Genomic DNA, 16,595 nt, shown 5'->3' on the forward strand with positions numbered 1-16,595 from the left:
AAATTTATTACTTGCTTCTATTGTCTTGAAATTTATTACTTGCTTCTATTGTTTAGAAATTTATTACTTGCTTCTATTGTTTAGAAATTTATTACTTGTTTCTATTACTTGCTTCTACTGTCTTACGGCTGAAGAAACCTACCCCGATTTTTAAGTAATTCTAGGTTTGGTTAATTCGATGATGTGGTTTTATTTTTATTCTGAAAAGGAATTTTGTGAATTGAACACGTTTTTTTAACATTTCATAATAATAATAGTTACAAATGATAAGTGTATGGTTTAATTTTAAAGTTTATTTGTCTTTCAATGTGATTTTATTCTTTTTAACATCATGTATATTATTCTTGTGTAAACAAAAATTGGACTTTTTTGTAGTTTTTAAAATAAATTTGCTAGTGTAAAATAATTTGTTCAGAAAATCATTCATTTATGAAATACAAAAAGTAGCTGAAGACTAACTCTTCAGATAAAGCAAACTTTACAAATCGTACTACAAGAATACTCACTTTTAAAGTCTTATCCGAGGAAGTTGCTTTCTCATACAGTCGTGTGGCTCCTGAGAGATGGCAGATTTTGTCATTATCCCCATGAAGGACTAAAATTGGAAAATTTACATCTGTGCTTTTGTTTAGGATTTCCTATGGAAAGGAAACAGAAATTTAATTAACAAATTATGGACGGATAATTATTTTTAAAAATTACATGTTATTTATTAGTAAGCATTTGTATTCTTGCTCCGTTTGTCACGAAGAATGTCAAGAAAACATCCCATTCCCTGCTAGGTTCAGAAAGCATGCGAACATCCACAGCATTGCTTATTCTGGCTTTCAATTAAATGATGTCTCTTACTCACGCCGTATAAGCAATGTCTTTCCTATCGTCAAAAGAATACAAAATTCAGAAGCATGTAAAGAGAACCTTGAAAGATCAAGGAACTGGACAAACTCGTCCGGTCTGTCTTCTTGGGAAACAATCGTTTAGATCGTCACAAAAATGATTGCCTAGTGAGATGTGTACCGTCCTGTTGCAGGGTGAACGATGACGCTCTTGCAGTGGAGGAAGCAAATCCTGTTCTTGAATGCTTTCACATTGCGAAGATATTTTTCTTTTCTAGTCAGATATCCAATAAGACCAAAACACTTCTTTTAAGAACTTCTTGCGAATCTCCCATTTAAACGCACGTAAACTAACTGGATTTCATATTCTCTAGCCCTACCAAGGAGTTCAAATAAATGACTCATGTGATTGTTTTTGCTGAGAAAAAGTAAAGATCGACGATAAGTGATAAGTGTATACGTAAAACAGCAATATCCAATAGACATGCCAAGATCACCAAATGGGGACAGATTATGGTGACTCACTATACCTGAAACGTCGGAGGAAGCTTTGACGGATAACTTTAGGCCTTTTTATTCTTAATGTATTGGTTGCAAAATCCACTCCATCAGACTATCAGCTGGCTGAATGACTTCTTTTTTCACTTATTTTACTTAATTTGAACCTCATAGATACAACCACAGTCTTCTCCGTACAGTTCCGTGTATCTTGAACGGGCTTGTGTACCTTGAAACTTCCCAGTGAACGGGCTCCCTGCATGGATGTCTTTGAGGTTTTTTGCATGGATAACAAAAATGCAAACCAGTTCCCTTGCAAAATCATAAAATCCTTCAAGAAGGCATCCCTCTTCTTAGATATATAACCCACGTCTACTTTACCATATTCAGTTAAACAAACCTTATGTAATGTACCGTTGAAATTGGCATATTAAATTTTATCGTGATTGCACAGATTTCCAGAGACGCCATAAGAATCCTTCACGGATACCCTCAATATCATCATTTCTTCTATCCGAACATCAGGGATCCATTTTACAAAGATATCTTCTCTTTTCAAAAAAAATATTTTCTGATGCGAAGACAGAGTTTTCTGGAAAAAAAAACTATTTGATAATATGTTCTGAGTTTTATCTTAAACGGGCCTCTATCAGCGAAGGTCACTGTTAACGAAACCGACAATCAATTTAAAGGTTTATTAGATTGCGGCAAAGCACTCGAGGGCTATCTGCCTTAAGGGAGGGATGCCTTCGTGGAGGACTTTTTAAGGGAACCGGCTCGTATACACGTTTCCACATGGGAAAAACCACGAAAACGTCCATTCAGCCAGCCCGCTCACGGGATTCGAACCTCAGACCGAACTACCAGTGTTCAGCGACGTTACCGCTCGGCCGCTGGTGGGCCGATCAGTTTAAAGGAATCATTGGGAAAATGTAACATTCGAAATGGTGCTACGGAAATTAGAAACATTTTCGAATTATGTTATCAGTTACTGATCTTTTGGTGATGGTTTTAGTGATTAATCTTTTGGTATAAGTGATGTATCACTTAATGGCCTTCCTATTCTGCATTACAGTAAAAGATGTAGCTCATATACATTGACAAGACGATGACAGTATTAATAGTCTCAACACCGAATGAGAACTTTAAAGTGTAAGAAGATGCGAAAACATAGCTCAAGATGATATTTCGGAATGGATAAATGCAGAAAACAGACAACCAAGTTTTCATGTTTTGATTACGAAGAAATCATTCACGCCGCAGATCCGGAGAAAAATGCAAGTTGCAGTGATGAGAGCGACGCTGAGGATGACGATAAAACGGAAACGAACAATTCGAAAATTAGCTCTGTTTAAGCTTTAAGTTCTTGAATAGCTATAGGAATCTCGTGAAACTTATCTTTTCAGTTTTTTTATTGATCAGAAACTAGCTGATCGTGAGGCGGCTGACAGTTATAAAGCTGTCTTATAAAAGGTAGCACTAAAAAAATAATATAACGCCTCATAAAAATATACGTTAGAAATTTCATAAAATTTCACAGCTTGCAAAAATTTTGACGGCATTTATTTACTCCAGATTTTTCCCAAATACATAAGAAACTAAATAAATTAACTAAACAAATTTTAAAACTAATAAATAAATTCTGAAAAAAAAATCTATGGATTAGCTGTTTAACTGAAAGAAACAAATTTCATTTTCTGATAAAAGAGTTTTCCAAAATGTTAACAATTGCACTTATTGCACTTCTTTGTAGAATTTAAAATAGCCTTGTGAAAACAAAATTGGCATTGATTTAAAATTTAGTCTCTATTAATCCAGTTTTCGAATATCCGAGGTCGCTAGATCCCAGTTACCTCGGACAATCGAGATTACTACATTTTGCAAAACTGAATGCCATATGTATAACCATGTTTCATATGAGTACTAAATTGCATATTATATGTAAAACTATTTATTAAATAGAAAGAAATTTTTTTTAGTTTGTCGTTCCAACAATGCTGTTTGATTATTGATACCTTCAGAGTTTTTCACTTATTGAAAATTTAAGCATGTCGTTTGTATCTTACGATGTAATAATCATCATCACAGTTTCATTATGATATGCAATTAACTTTTTTTCATTGCTTCAAATTTCAGATGCATCCATATGTATCAAACTTCATGAAACACTATGCTGAACAAACTATAATTATATCTACGTACCATTAAAAACTTTTGAATTAATATTTTGCGTATCTGGATATTAAGCCTTGTAGAGACATCAGGATATTTTTGGAAGCAGGCAAGATGAAAAATTAGCAAACGCGTTCGCTAGGAATCGAACCGTGGACCTCTGGAATACCGGCCCAGCGTGCAGAACCACTACACCACGAAGGCACGCTAGGAAGGCGGGAGAAATACCTTATAGCGTTTTCCCTTAGTTTCAGACCATCTCCTTCCTAAAAATTTTAATCAGTGTTCTTCCCCTTATCTTTCTTCTGTAGTCAACACCGTCATACACCACCCATCTATACCTTCACTTAGAAATTACAAATGAAATGAGGGGAAGGTAAAGATTAATTGGAAATTTTAAAATGCAAACTATTTTCAAAAATATTAACAAAAAGGACAACAGTATTCAAGTATTTGTAAGGAATTTTCTCTTTTCATACAGCCTTCGGGATGTAATTGAAATGCCGTCCAGTTAGCAATCGGAAGGTCCGGGACTGGAAACCCAGCAAGGGCATCGTTGAGCTTTTTTCATGTTTCGTGCGCCGAAGTAAACGTTATGACTCTACAAATGACGCCCAAACTAAAATGTAGTGGACGATAATTTGTCACCACCTTGGTCCACTCTTTCTTAGTCATTCTTTAAGTGGGGAAGAATATCAGAAATCTTGTCCTTCCTTCTTTTTCCTTCGTGATGTGATTGGAAGCACCTTCGGCTAGCAGGCGGGAGGTTTGGAATTCGAATCTCGGCGAAGGCATCGATGTTTTTCCAGTTTCCTATTCCAAAATAAGTTTAATGACTCTACACTGAATTAGTATTAAAACTCCTTTATTTTCTCCCACTGCGTATGAGAAACACACATGTTTGTTACTGAGTTTTAGGTCGAATAAATAGCAAATGATTTAAATCAAACGTTTGCAAATCGCATTGATTTTTGTTGTAAGACTGATTAACAATATGAATAAACTGATTAACTTGTAGAGACACTGGGTTATTTCGAAGCAGGAGATGTGAAAAATGAGCAATGCCCTCGCCGAGACTCGAATCACGTACCTCTCGAATATGCGCCGAGTGTGCTGACCACTACACCACGAAGGCAGGCTAAGAAGGCGAGAGAAATACCTTATAAACTGATTAAAAATCTGTGAGATAGATTCAGCGGCACAGATTCAGCATAAATTCCCAGTGCTTTGAAAAAATTTTTCTTGATAATTCATTCTGTATGGCTAAACGTTATTCAAATGCATCGCAAAATACATTCTTTTCCTTCTTTATAAATTTTTTGAAGATTTTAATTGTCTGTCTTTCCCTTTTCTCTCTGTAAAATTATTATTGGGCGTTATTAATAGAATATATTTATGAAAGTATGCAATTAATTCAGAAACATTTTTAATGGGATAGAAGCGTAGTTTGATTTAAATTTAAATTAAGAAATGGAATTTCACATGAAAATGTTGTTATTTGAATTGCGCTTTAAATGTTTGTTGATTGGGATAACTTATGTTTTAAACTCTGCTTTCTTTGTCTATAAAGTTGTTATATCTGGCAAATAATTTGCATAGCGTATATTCCAGAGCATAAAGCGCACCGATACGTAACGCGCTCATAATTTCAAACTATATTTTTTAGTTTTTAGGTATATTCGCGCACTCTGTTCTTTATGATGAAACCTGAAAGATATATACGCGATGCTTTTGTCTTTTGAAATCAAACATTCGAAAATTTGTCCCAGGCTTTCGAACGATATTATACTGAATTGAGAAGAGATAAGGGAACAATATGTGTGGGAGGGAAATGCTTGAGGAAAAAATTATTCTGCGAAGAGGATGTTTTGTATTCAATACAAATGTGCAGAAGAATGTTAGTCTAAAATTTAAATGTTAGTCTAAAATCTAAAGCCGACCCGAATGAATTCGCTGTTTTCTCTTTCTGTAATTAGATGTTTTCTCTTTCTGTAATCATCTGAAGCCGTGATTTTTGAACATCGAAGGCAAAGAAAGCAAAGGAGACAAGATACAAATTCTTTATTTGAGTCTAAAACATTTATTTGAGTTATGCCAGTCTAGAAACAGTGTGTGAGAAGATAATTAAAGAATGGAAAGAAATTAAACCTGCTAGAATGCAAAAGTCATTAAAAATATAGTTTACCTATCAATCTAGAAGGAAAAGATGATTATTTATTTATAGATCAGAATAACTGTGGTGGGGAAGATGAAACAGAATTCAATGATATACCCGAAGATATAACGGAAGACGAACATGACGAACTTTTCATGTTATGAGATTAGAAGTTCATAAGGAATGTCAGTTTTTTTAAACAAACAGCATTCAGGTGCATGTAGAAATAAATGTTTGTATGCTCGACCGTTTTCTTAATTTTGTATTTATCAGTTTTATACCCGACGTATAACGTGCGTCTGTAAATTTCGATCATACATTTTGCATTAAAAGTGCACGTTATAAGCCGGAATATACGGTTTTTCTTGTATCAAAAATAAGATTTTCAAGTGTGATCAAATTACGTGCGTTCAGTATCAAAAAACTTTTCATTTCTTTTCCTTGTTTGCACAACTAAGTTATATTTGAGCAACATGAAATTTTGATTTACTATCTAAATTTTTTGCACATTTTTCTTGCACCAAACAGCATTATATATATATATATATATATTCGTCTTAACAAGACCCACGCTGTTAGATTTCATTTAAATTTAATTTCAGATTTCTAAAATTTATAAAGGTGTAATTCTTTAAGCTTGCAGGTCCAGCCCGTACGTTATTGTATATTTTGACTAATAGCAGACCGCTATTTATTATTATTTTTATTATTGCTGTATATTGGAGTTGCATTTACATTTTGTTTTACACCTTAATGTGTCATTTTGTGCGGACGCGTCGGGAAATTGGAACAGAGAATTGAGACTAAAAAATTTTTTTAGGACAATTTATCTAATTAATTAAAAAAATTTTCGTAACGTAAAAGTTTCAATTGTCTGTTTCAGCGAAACGCCTAATGGAGTTAGCTTGGTTCGACGTTTAACCAGAAATTTTCCTTGAAAAGCCAGGTTGGACCTCGAATTGAGCTAATTTACCATTTTCCGCTTAATAATTTAATTCCGCTTAATGTTTTTATTTGTTTTAACTTGCTCCATCGATTGATTTTTATATGTTTTAACTTGTCACATCGATTGGTATTTTACTGTATTTTTTTTGCCTTTAAAATGTATCCAACGATTAGTATTTTACTGTGTTTTATAATTTACATTTTCTTTCGCGTGTAGCCCAAATTTTCACTCTTCAATGTCATTACTTTTTTAAAAAACTGTGTTGAACTTTTTCTTGGAGCCACATCTCCTGGTAACTTTTTGGCGAGCTATCTACAAGTTCTCTTCTCATTTCCTTAATTTTGCAGCATATTGCGCAAACTTTTTGACCAAATTGGTCTTTTAGTATTGTACCTACCACCTAGCTTATTAATTATATATATATATATATATATAGTATATAAACTGCCGCGGTATACATATATATATATATATATATATATATATACCGCCGAGTATACACACCTTTCATAAAAATTTATTTTTGACAAATAATGAAATCTAACTTATAATACGTGCTCCCGTTTTCTACACTTATATCTGGGAAAGTTTTATGCTCATTATAAAAAAATAAAATTAGAAATCTGTCTCTCGTACGACGAAAATTGGCAGGGGCATATAATTTCAAAATTTGCAATTTTTGATGTCAATTTCAATTTGCCTTGAGAGATGGGTTTATTAAGTTAGATTAATTTGTGTAAATAAGCTTAAATGAAAGTCAGCAAAAAATGCGTATAATTTAATAGGCCGTACAAGGAAGTCATATGGTATCCGCATCAGATTTTTAAATATCTGTACGAAACGTTTTCTGCTTTCACAGCAACTTTTAAAATATCTATAGGTTTAGAAGTTATTATTAAATATGCGCTTCGTATTTTTCTTGCAAATGTAGATCGCAAAAAAATTATTTAAATTAAATAAAAAGTTATTTAAATTAAAATAATTTAAATTACTCAGACTATCGATAGCAATTATGCTTTGATAAGTACGTTTAAGTTTTTAAACAAACAGCATTAAGTAAGTTAAGCTTTGATAAGTTAGTTTTTAAATAAGTTCCGTTTTATAATAAAAACGGAAAAACGGAAAAAATAATATTTTCCAAAAACTTATTTTCTGAATTTAAATACATCTCCTTGTCGGCTTAAACATCTGCCGTAACGCGCAACAAATTTCTGCATACCTTTCTCCTAGAACTCAGTCGCCAGTGATGATAGCAAGTTATTGACAGTCATTTTCCATACCTAATCGGTGTCATAAACTTCCCTGAACAATCCATTTTCACCTTTCACTTCCTTTACTTTTGCCACAATGCGTCACCACTTTCTGGCGATGTATACCCACCCTTTTTACATTTCTTACTATTAGAAACGGATGACTGGCCACCTTTCATAGTAAGCGGAATTATTTTAACCTCATTCTATGAAGCGTACGGAATGACGCCGTGAATGCAAGCGGCGTCGGATTTCACGTACACAAAATACGTACGTAAAAAATAGTCTACGTATTTAAAACAGTAACTACATTTTTCTAATATTTTTTCACCGCAGAATAGCATTATAAACATTTCATAATCAGAGGAACTCTCAGCAGAAACTGAACCTTCCTCAAGAAGATTTACCATTGATATTTCTATCGATCGTCAAAATGACAGTTTCCTTTTCCAGAGTGTAAAATCAGGGAAGTTCAGTTCTGTTAAAAATAACAACGTAATTCACAAGATTTAAACGTACTAGCTTAAAATATTAATGGTGCATTAAACGTGCCGGGAAGTACATTCACAGTCTAAAGCTATACAAATGGCATCTGGAATTTCAAATGGTTAGCTTAAATGTTTGAATGTTTTTAATTTAATTGTTAAATGTTTTTAATTCAGTTTGAAAAATGATCTGGATGAAAAATAGAAAATTACCCGTCCGGATTCTAGCAGACACATCACAGGGCGCACTTTCCAGTAGCCGTGATGTCTTAATGGATCATTTCTCATCTCTTCAACTTTTTTTCCATTTTGACAACTGAGACCGAAATCTGAGACTGCAACTGGAAAGTGTGGCACGAACTTGTTCAGCAATTTTACGGCCATGACCTGCAATGCAAAATTCAACCATTAAACATGTATTTCCACCACTTGCTTTATATAATTTCATTTACGTATGAGGATATGATTTAACAATCACCTTTGCAAAAAATTTTATTGAAATATAAATTAGACTAGAAAAGCAAAAACATTTTCTACACCTAATACAAGGTTGGGTTAGGGGCCCCACAACACCCACAGATTTGAGAGGGACCCTCCAAGATGTTTTCACATTAGATAATGTTTAGCACATTTATTGTAGATCTGTATAATACGTATCATAAACTACGCTGCGACTTTGTAGGAGAGATGAAAGGTGACAATGCACTATGACCAATGTAAGCGGCGTCGGATTTCACGTACACAAAATACGTACGTAAAACATAGTCTACGTATTTAAAACAGTAACTACATTTTTCTAATATTTTTTCACCGCAGAATAGCATTATAAACATTTCATAATCAGAGGAACTCTCAGGAGAAACTGAAACTCCCTGAAGAAGATTTACCATTGAAATTTCTATAGATCGTCAAAATGACAGTTTCCTTTTCATACAAGCATAAATCAAAATTAATAAAAATAAGTGTTATTTTTCACTGAAATGGTTCTCTACTTGAAATTCTCGAAATCAAAATTTTTAATCACCAAAGCCATGACAACTTGGTTATTGGCAATTCCCTATTGAAACGTCCAGTGACAACTATTGTTTTTTCTTTTTATCTGGAATACGTTAATACTTAATTGCCTTTTTTTAAAACAGTGAGAGAGGATTTGGGGTTACTGCCAGTGACGTAAATAGGGATATGAAAAGTACGTTGATACCATGGAGATAGGAAGTAAAAGGAGAGGTCCTAACTGGTTTTCTCCATACACTGCTTTGAAGCACTGGCGATCCCTTCGTGGAGACCAATGGGTTTTGACACGATCGGATGTAAACATTTTGTAATTACGTCATAAATCTACACATAAATGCATACATTTTCTTTTTCTACAATGTTTCAGAGTCCTAAGTATGTGAAAAGAATACATTTTTAAACAACATTTCATTCTGAACTGCATTAAATGCTATACTTTTCACAGAACAGTTCTCTCAAAACAGTTTAATTTGAATGAAATAGTTTTACAAGTTTTCGTTAATTACATTAGAAAAAAATTTTAAGGTAATTCGATTTTATTTGGTTAAGGATTACAAAAATTAAGATCAGAGCTTATTGCAGTATTGATATTAAAATTATTTCTTCTCTATTTACAAAACTTCTTCCTAAAATACTTTCTCGAACATGACACGATTTTTTAGCTTCTGAGGCATCTTTTATGCCGAAAACCTGAGTCAATTTATAATTAATGCCCTAGTCAGTCCATTTCAAATTAGAGCATCTTTTATTTTAATAGTGAAATACGTTAAATATGGTGCTCATGTACTTAACTTTCTTTGAATATTTCTGAAAGGGAATAAAAAATGTTTTTTTAAATATTATTTAAAACTTGTAACTGAGTTATTATAAAACGTAAGAGAATAACTCTTTTCATTTATTACTTATCAGATTCTTTTTTACCTTTAATTTCAACAATACATATTCTAAAACTCTTTTTTACTACTTCCTTAAGTACGTATCTCACAGAATTTGCTTTACAATAACTTTTAACAGATTGCTTTTCAGTACGAACAATTCTTGCTTAAATAGTTTTATAAACGCATTTATAACAGAATTTCAGTTAATGTTTATAATTCAATGAGGTTATTGTATATTTAGATAATATTTATAATCATTACAAATTAAGATATATTTAATAACTGGATTTCTTCACAGTAATTTTCACACGAGTTTATGAATGAAGAAATCTTTCACTTCAAATACATTTATAAATAATTTAATAAATATTTACGTATTTTGTTAAAGACAGATATATGCATATGCATAAATTTCGTTCGAAAAGGAAAAATATGAAATATGCATTTACATATTTCATATTTTTCCTTTTCGGCATGTGCAAATGTTTAATTTCGGTGCATTCACTATATTTTCGAGTAAAGTAATTTGCAAAAATTTAGCATGGCACTTCCGCCGAATTCGCAAATGTGTCTGTCGTCTGTTCCACATATTTGTGTAAAATTGTACATAATTTTACACAAATTTGTAGTTGAAAATCAAGGAAAAGTTAACTTATTGGCATTTCTGTGAGTATATTTATTAATTTTGACAAGGATTCCAGCATTTGGTGGTAATTTTATTTTTTTAGTTAACCCAAAGTGTAAACTCAAAGTGATTATTTTTCAATTATATAAAAATAAAATTATGAGTTTGAAATGAGCAACTGTTAAGCCTGTCCTCTAAAAATTTTTAAGAAGTACATGTTACAATAATATGTGGATGACAAAAAAAAATTATTTTATTTAAGACATTTTGGTGTTTGTAACATAAAATAAAAATAGGGAATACTCTATCAAGAGTATCGTAAGACGTATACAATTTTAAAGGCAATGCTAGGTATTTTGCAGTCTTTAAACATACTTTTTTTCTAAAATCTATATTTTTGTAGTTCAACAGATTAGAAGTTTATAAAACAAATTCATAATCAAAATCGCTGTTGTTAGTTATCGAAAAATAGCCGAGATGTGATTTTGCGTAAAAGTCTGCTATTATCCATCAAACAATGAATGTTTGTTTTATGCGGAAGTGTTCCTAAAGCTACCCACGTATGATGGTAAGACCTCCAGACTCAGTTTTCTATAGTGGCGGACGAAAATGGATCAGGTTTCCAAGCTAAGACCCGCCATCTCGCCGCTTCTCTAGAGCAGAAGCAGCGAATATCCTTCAAACTATGTAAAAATAGAATTGGTGTGACAAGAAACCGACCCGAAGGTGTTGGAACTGCTATGCTGAAGGCCACAGAAAATAAGACTGGTCACCAACAATACAGGAAACAAATTAGTAACCATCTCGCGGAGCGGAGGTTGCCGGATATTGAGAAGCACCGTTTTGAGGCACTACAGATTCCAGCAATGAGTGGTTGGAGTAATGGACTTTTCCGTCATGTCAGGAAGCAATGGAGTTCCTAGCAATATGAACCGTCGATACTGAAGCCAACATTATGATCATCCGGAAAGAGTTGGCTCAACAAGTCGAAGGTAAACTCACCTGGATATTTCCGTGTGTTACACTCTAGAATGTGTCGGGGGATGAAATCGACACCGATGGAAAATTAAATGTTAACATCAAGTTTGGAAGTTCCACCTACCATCACACGGCAGATATAGCATGTATTACAGAACCTTGCATACTCGCAATAGACTTTCTACAGAAATATAATTTTTCCTTGGACTTTAAAAATAACGAGTTGCACTGTACTTCTTAGGATATAAAACTTAATTGGAATTAATGATGAACGAGTTAAATCTGCTCCACCAAATCATAGCTCAAGACGATATCTCAGTACCAACAAGAATAGAATGTTTACTTCCTGGATCTAGAGCCGAAAACAGAAATTTCCAGTACTGTATAATGGCATATTCCAGTTACTGTATCACCCCGCGAGAAGTGCTAGTAACCTCGGAACGCTTCGACTTATCGATAACCGTCATCCCGGTGACAGTTGCCATCGTCAGTGATTAAATGAAAATCATTAGAAAAGGCGAAGTGGTTGCAGCCATGTACTCCAGTGACCTGTATTAACCGACCAAATAAAAGTCCGCCGAATCTCTGTGTCTTCGGAGAACCTAATATGGGAGTTATTGCAGAATGCACATCTAAGCGAGGAAGAGAGGACTACTGCCGAACGTGTCATTCAGGAATTTCTAGATGTTTCCTCCTGCTCGTTTCTTGATGTATGTCGAACGAGTATGACCCAACATAGAACTGATACAGAGGATCATCCACCAATTCAGCAGCATTCAAGACGTCTACCGATTGCTAAACAGGAAAATAAAGGAAAGTTTCTATAGAAATGCAAGAAAGTGGCGTTGACGAGCCTTCAGCAAGTCCTTCGTGTTCTCCGATCGTCCTGGTCAGAAAGAAATATGGTTCAATTACGTTCTGCGTTGACTATCGCCGGTTTAACGAGGTTATGAAGAAAGACGGTCACCTTACCTTCTTCGTAGAACTGAGGACATTCTGGTCACTCTTTCTGAAAGTAAGTGGTTTTCGATACTTGATTTACAGAGTGGATATTGGCAGGTAGAATACACCCTGACGACAGAAAAAAAGACGGCCTTTGGCAGTTCAAGGTGATGCCGTTTGAAATATGTAATGCTCCATAATAGGCACAAGTCTATTTAACATTGACTAAATGGCTATCTTGCTAAATTGACTAAATGGCTATCTTTCTAAAAATTGCTAAATTGGCAAGATATCGCCAAGCGAGAGCTAGTTTTGGCGACAAATTTTTGTCGTCGAATTTGGCAACATTTGGTTCCGGTCTCTGTTTAAGTGTAATGGGTATCGTAGTGGAATAAATGTAATTGGTCGCTGTATGTAACTGTAACCGTATCCTGCCCTTAGATGTAATTTTAAACGTATATGCTTTTCAGTAATTTAGTGAAATAGAATTTACTAGAGATTTCTCGGCAGCCGGGTGAAAAATATCTATAAGGCCGGAGAAAGTATCTGTTCTCACTACTTCTTAGTTCAGAGCGATTTCTGAGTATTGAGATATCGGTGAGAGCTTCGTCTAATAATCCAAAAGAGGGCGTACTAATATTATTAAACTGTTAAATAATACGTAAAAGAAAAAGAGTATTTCGAAACTTTTCGCAGCCTACATAATTTGCATTCATTTTGGTACCATGTAAACATTATGGTCACTACTGACTTACAGTAAAGAAGAGATGAGTGCTGTCTCTATAGCTCCATTCTAGTTTTTATTCTTGATATGCTGATATTTAATGAGACCTTAAAGAAACTTTCTTTTATAATATATCTCCTCTTACGACCTCTAATACACCCGTTTACTTTCTAATTAACATCATTCTCCGATTCTTGAAAGTACCTGCGACGACAGCGCCAATATACCTTCATTAAAATATTTCAAGTTATTTGTTCATCAAATAAGAAGGTAAGTTCAAGATTCCACACGGAAACCAGATAGCATAGATGATTTAAGTGTTCCTACAGATTTTACAGAATTTCTTTTACACGACATCAAAAACATACCCCGAATTATCATCTCAAGTGTTGAAAAGGGAAGACTTGTTTTGAAATATAGAACAAATTATTTCATGAACGGATATTCATAGTCTAATTTCCACTTCAGACTTTATCTTATATATTATTATTTTCCCAGCATTTCCATTACTTTATTTTTTTCGTATGTGTGTGTGTATGTCTGTGAAGATTATGTTAGTGAAACAAATGAAATTTGTAAGCATCATTTGTTGAATGTGAAACGGATTCTTTACACTAGTCAACACAAAGTAAATGTACATCGAATGTTGTTTAACTTTAGTTGGTTATATCATTTGCTGCCTGACTGCATTTTAATATTATTCTGATTAATTTTTGCATCAAATAAAGTTTCTTTCGCGACACCAATTTTCAAAATTCAATAAATCTCTAATTTCTTTTAAGTATTTTAGTTTTGAATTTTCAAACCTAGTTTAGTTTATCCGTTTCAGTTTCATCATTATTCCTTTCCCATAATGTCCACATTATAGCGCTATAGATATTTCAGAGGATGGAACATCCGTTGAAAATGATAAAAGAATCGATTTTTTTTTTCCTTTGAGTGATTATGGAGAGACGTTGATTTGAAAAATAAAACAAAAGATAAAGAGATCATGTAATTAAAAACAACTTATCATTTGCTGCCTGACTGCATTTTAATATTATTCTGATTAATTTTTGCATCAAATAAAGTTTCTTTCGCGACAATAATTTTCAAAATTCAATAAATCTCTAATTTCTTTTAAGTATTTTAGTTTTGAATTTTCAAACCTAGTTTAGTTTATCCGTTTCAGTTTCATCATTATTCCTTTCCCATAATGTCCACATTATAGCGCTATAGATATTTCAGAGGATGGAACATCCGTTGAAAATGATAAAAGAATCGATTTTTTTTTTCCTTTGAGTGATTATGGAGAGACGTTGATTTGAAAAATAAAACAAAAGATAAAGAGATCATGTAATTAAAAACAACTTATCATTTGCTGCCTGACTGCATTTTAATATTATTCTGATTAATTTTTGCATCAAATAAAGTTTCTTTCGCGACACCAATTTTCAAAATTCAATAAATCTCTAATTTCTTTTAAGTATTTTAGTTTTGAATTTTCAAACCTAGTTTAGTTTATCCGTTTCAGTTTCATCATTATTCCTTTCCCATAATGTCCACATTATAGCGCTATAGATATTTCAGAGGATGGAACATCCGTTGAAAATGATAAAAGAATCGATTTTTTTTTTCCTTTGAGTGATTATGGAGAGACGTTGATTTGAAAAATAAAACAAAAGATAAAGAGATCATGTAATTAAAAACAACTTTCCTTATGAACAAAAAAAATTTGGGATTGTTCGCTAATTTATTTTAATAAACAAGGTCTATTTAGCACAGGAAGTTTACTTTCAAAGATTTTTAACGGAAACTGGTTCCTGCTCACATTACACATGAGTTGTAAGTGTCACGTATTGTTCATACTGAATTTCGAATTAGAAATGCACACTTCCAATTTTGCGGATTACTCAGTGCTTGTCAGCATGTCAGGAATTTTCTGAGATAGATAAAAAATGCAGTTCCTAGCCCCCTTTTTTTTTTTTTTTTTTTTTTTTTTTTCATTTAGTATTTCAATTTATTGTAAACCGTAGTTACTAAATTTTTATTTTTACTCCGTAAACATGGATCCGCTCTAAGAACTCAGATATAGTCATTTTGTTTATTACCTTCAAATCAGGCAATAAAATAAAATACAAATTTCAAGTCATACAATAAAAATGTCCACCGTGAGTACCTAAAAGTAAAATCATGTATTTGGTTGAATCTCTTTTGCTTTTGTTTGAGATGAAAACTGGGAGTTCTACTCTTATTGGTTTTCTGCTCTTGTAATCTTCTATTTTGAAGCATATAAATGCGTCAGCAACTTTTAGCACTGTAAAGAGACTTACTTTGAAAAATGTCGCCGTTTCCGGATTTGGCGCCAGAGCTGGAGCAATCAGCACCACGCCGCTCACTTCGATTTCTTTCTCCAAAGATGTTAGCAGCGAAATGGAGCCTCCCTAAAATGAAATATACATTTCTGTTAAGGATAGTCTAGACGCTTTATACCTCTTGCAGCAACTGTCAGAATCCGCATGATTGATCTCACAGTTTGCAGCTGCACTACAAATGGCGCAATTCTGTGTAAGATCCCTGAAAATATTATGTAATTTGTACCGATACCATCCAAAAAATACCAGTGCTTAATATTAATGCCAATGCAAATACTAATAATATTAATGCCAATGGCAATATTAATAATATTAATGCCAATGCCAGTGCTTAATATTAATTCTTTACAAATTAAAAGGAGTATTCTGCAACTTCAAGGTAAATATTTCTCTTATGTAATTTTCCCAGCGTGTGGAGTAAATAAAAGAAATATTTCTTGGAAAAAAACAGACATCTGTTTTAACTCTGCTATAGCTAGCTAAGAATTTTTTTCTTCACCAGAAGAAAGAAATTTTCTTTCTTCATATTCTTTATTTGTCACATACTGTAAAAAACTATTATTTTAAGCAGAGATTGCAAAAATTTCTAATTCTGCAAGGCTGCATCTTATCACTGAATTTCTAAAATCTGTACTATCTTAATTAAATTTTGTCTGTTACATTCATGGAGAAGGCAGTGAGTGGTTCTTGTAACTTTTCTGCTATGTTTTTTCAAAGTATTTCCAACATTACCTGCGC

The 16,595-nt window shown here is 33.1% G+C and overlaps 1 protein-coding gene across 1 annotated transcript in view; it reads right to left on the reverse strand.

Annotated features, from left to right (window-relative positions):
* Window positions 1-16,595, reverse strand: part of LOC118184523 (monoglyceride lipase-like) — a 75,226-nt gene that overhangs the window by 19,456 nt on the left and 39,175 nt on the right. The window contains exons 4-6 of the mRNA XM_035354210.2: window positions 15,816-15,926; window positions 8,556-8,729; window positions 507-638 (exon numbers count right to left, since the gene is read on the reverse strand). Coding sequence (XP_035210101.1) covers window positions 507-638; window positions 8,556-8,729; window positions 15,816-15,926 — 417 coding nt within the window. The remainder of the gene's footprint in view (window positions 1-506; window positions 639-8,555; window positions 8,730-15,815; window positions 15,927-16,595) is intronic.

Source organism: Stegodyphus dumicola, chromosome X1, assembly GCF_044657685.1.
Source record: "Stegodyphus dumicola isolate Sdum_Otavi_A_Nest chromosome X1, ASM4465768v1".
In the NCBI taxonomy this organism is placed as follows: domain Eukaryota; kingdom Metazoa; phylum Arthropoda; class Arachnida; order Araneae; family Eresidae; genus Stegodyphus; species Stegodyphus dumicola.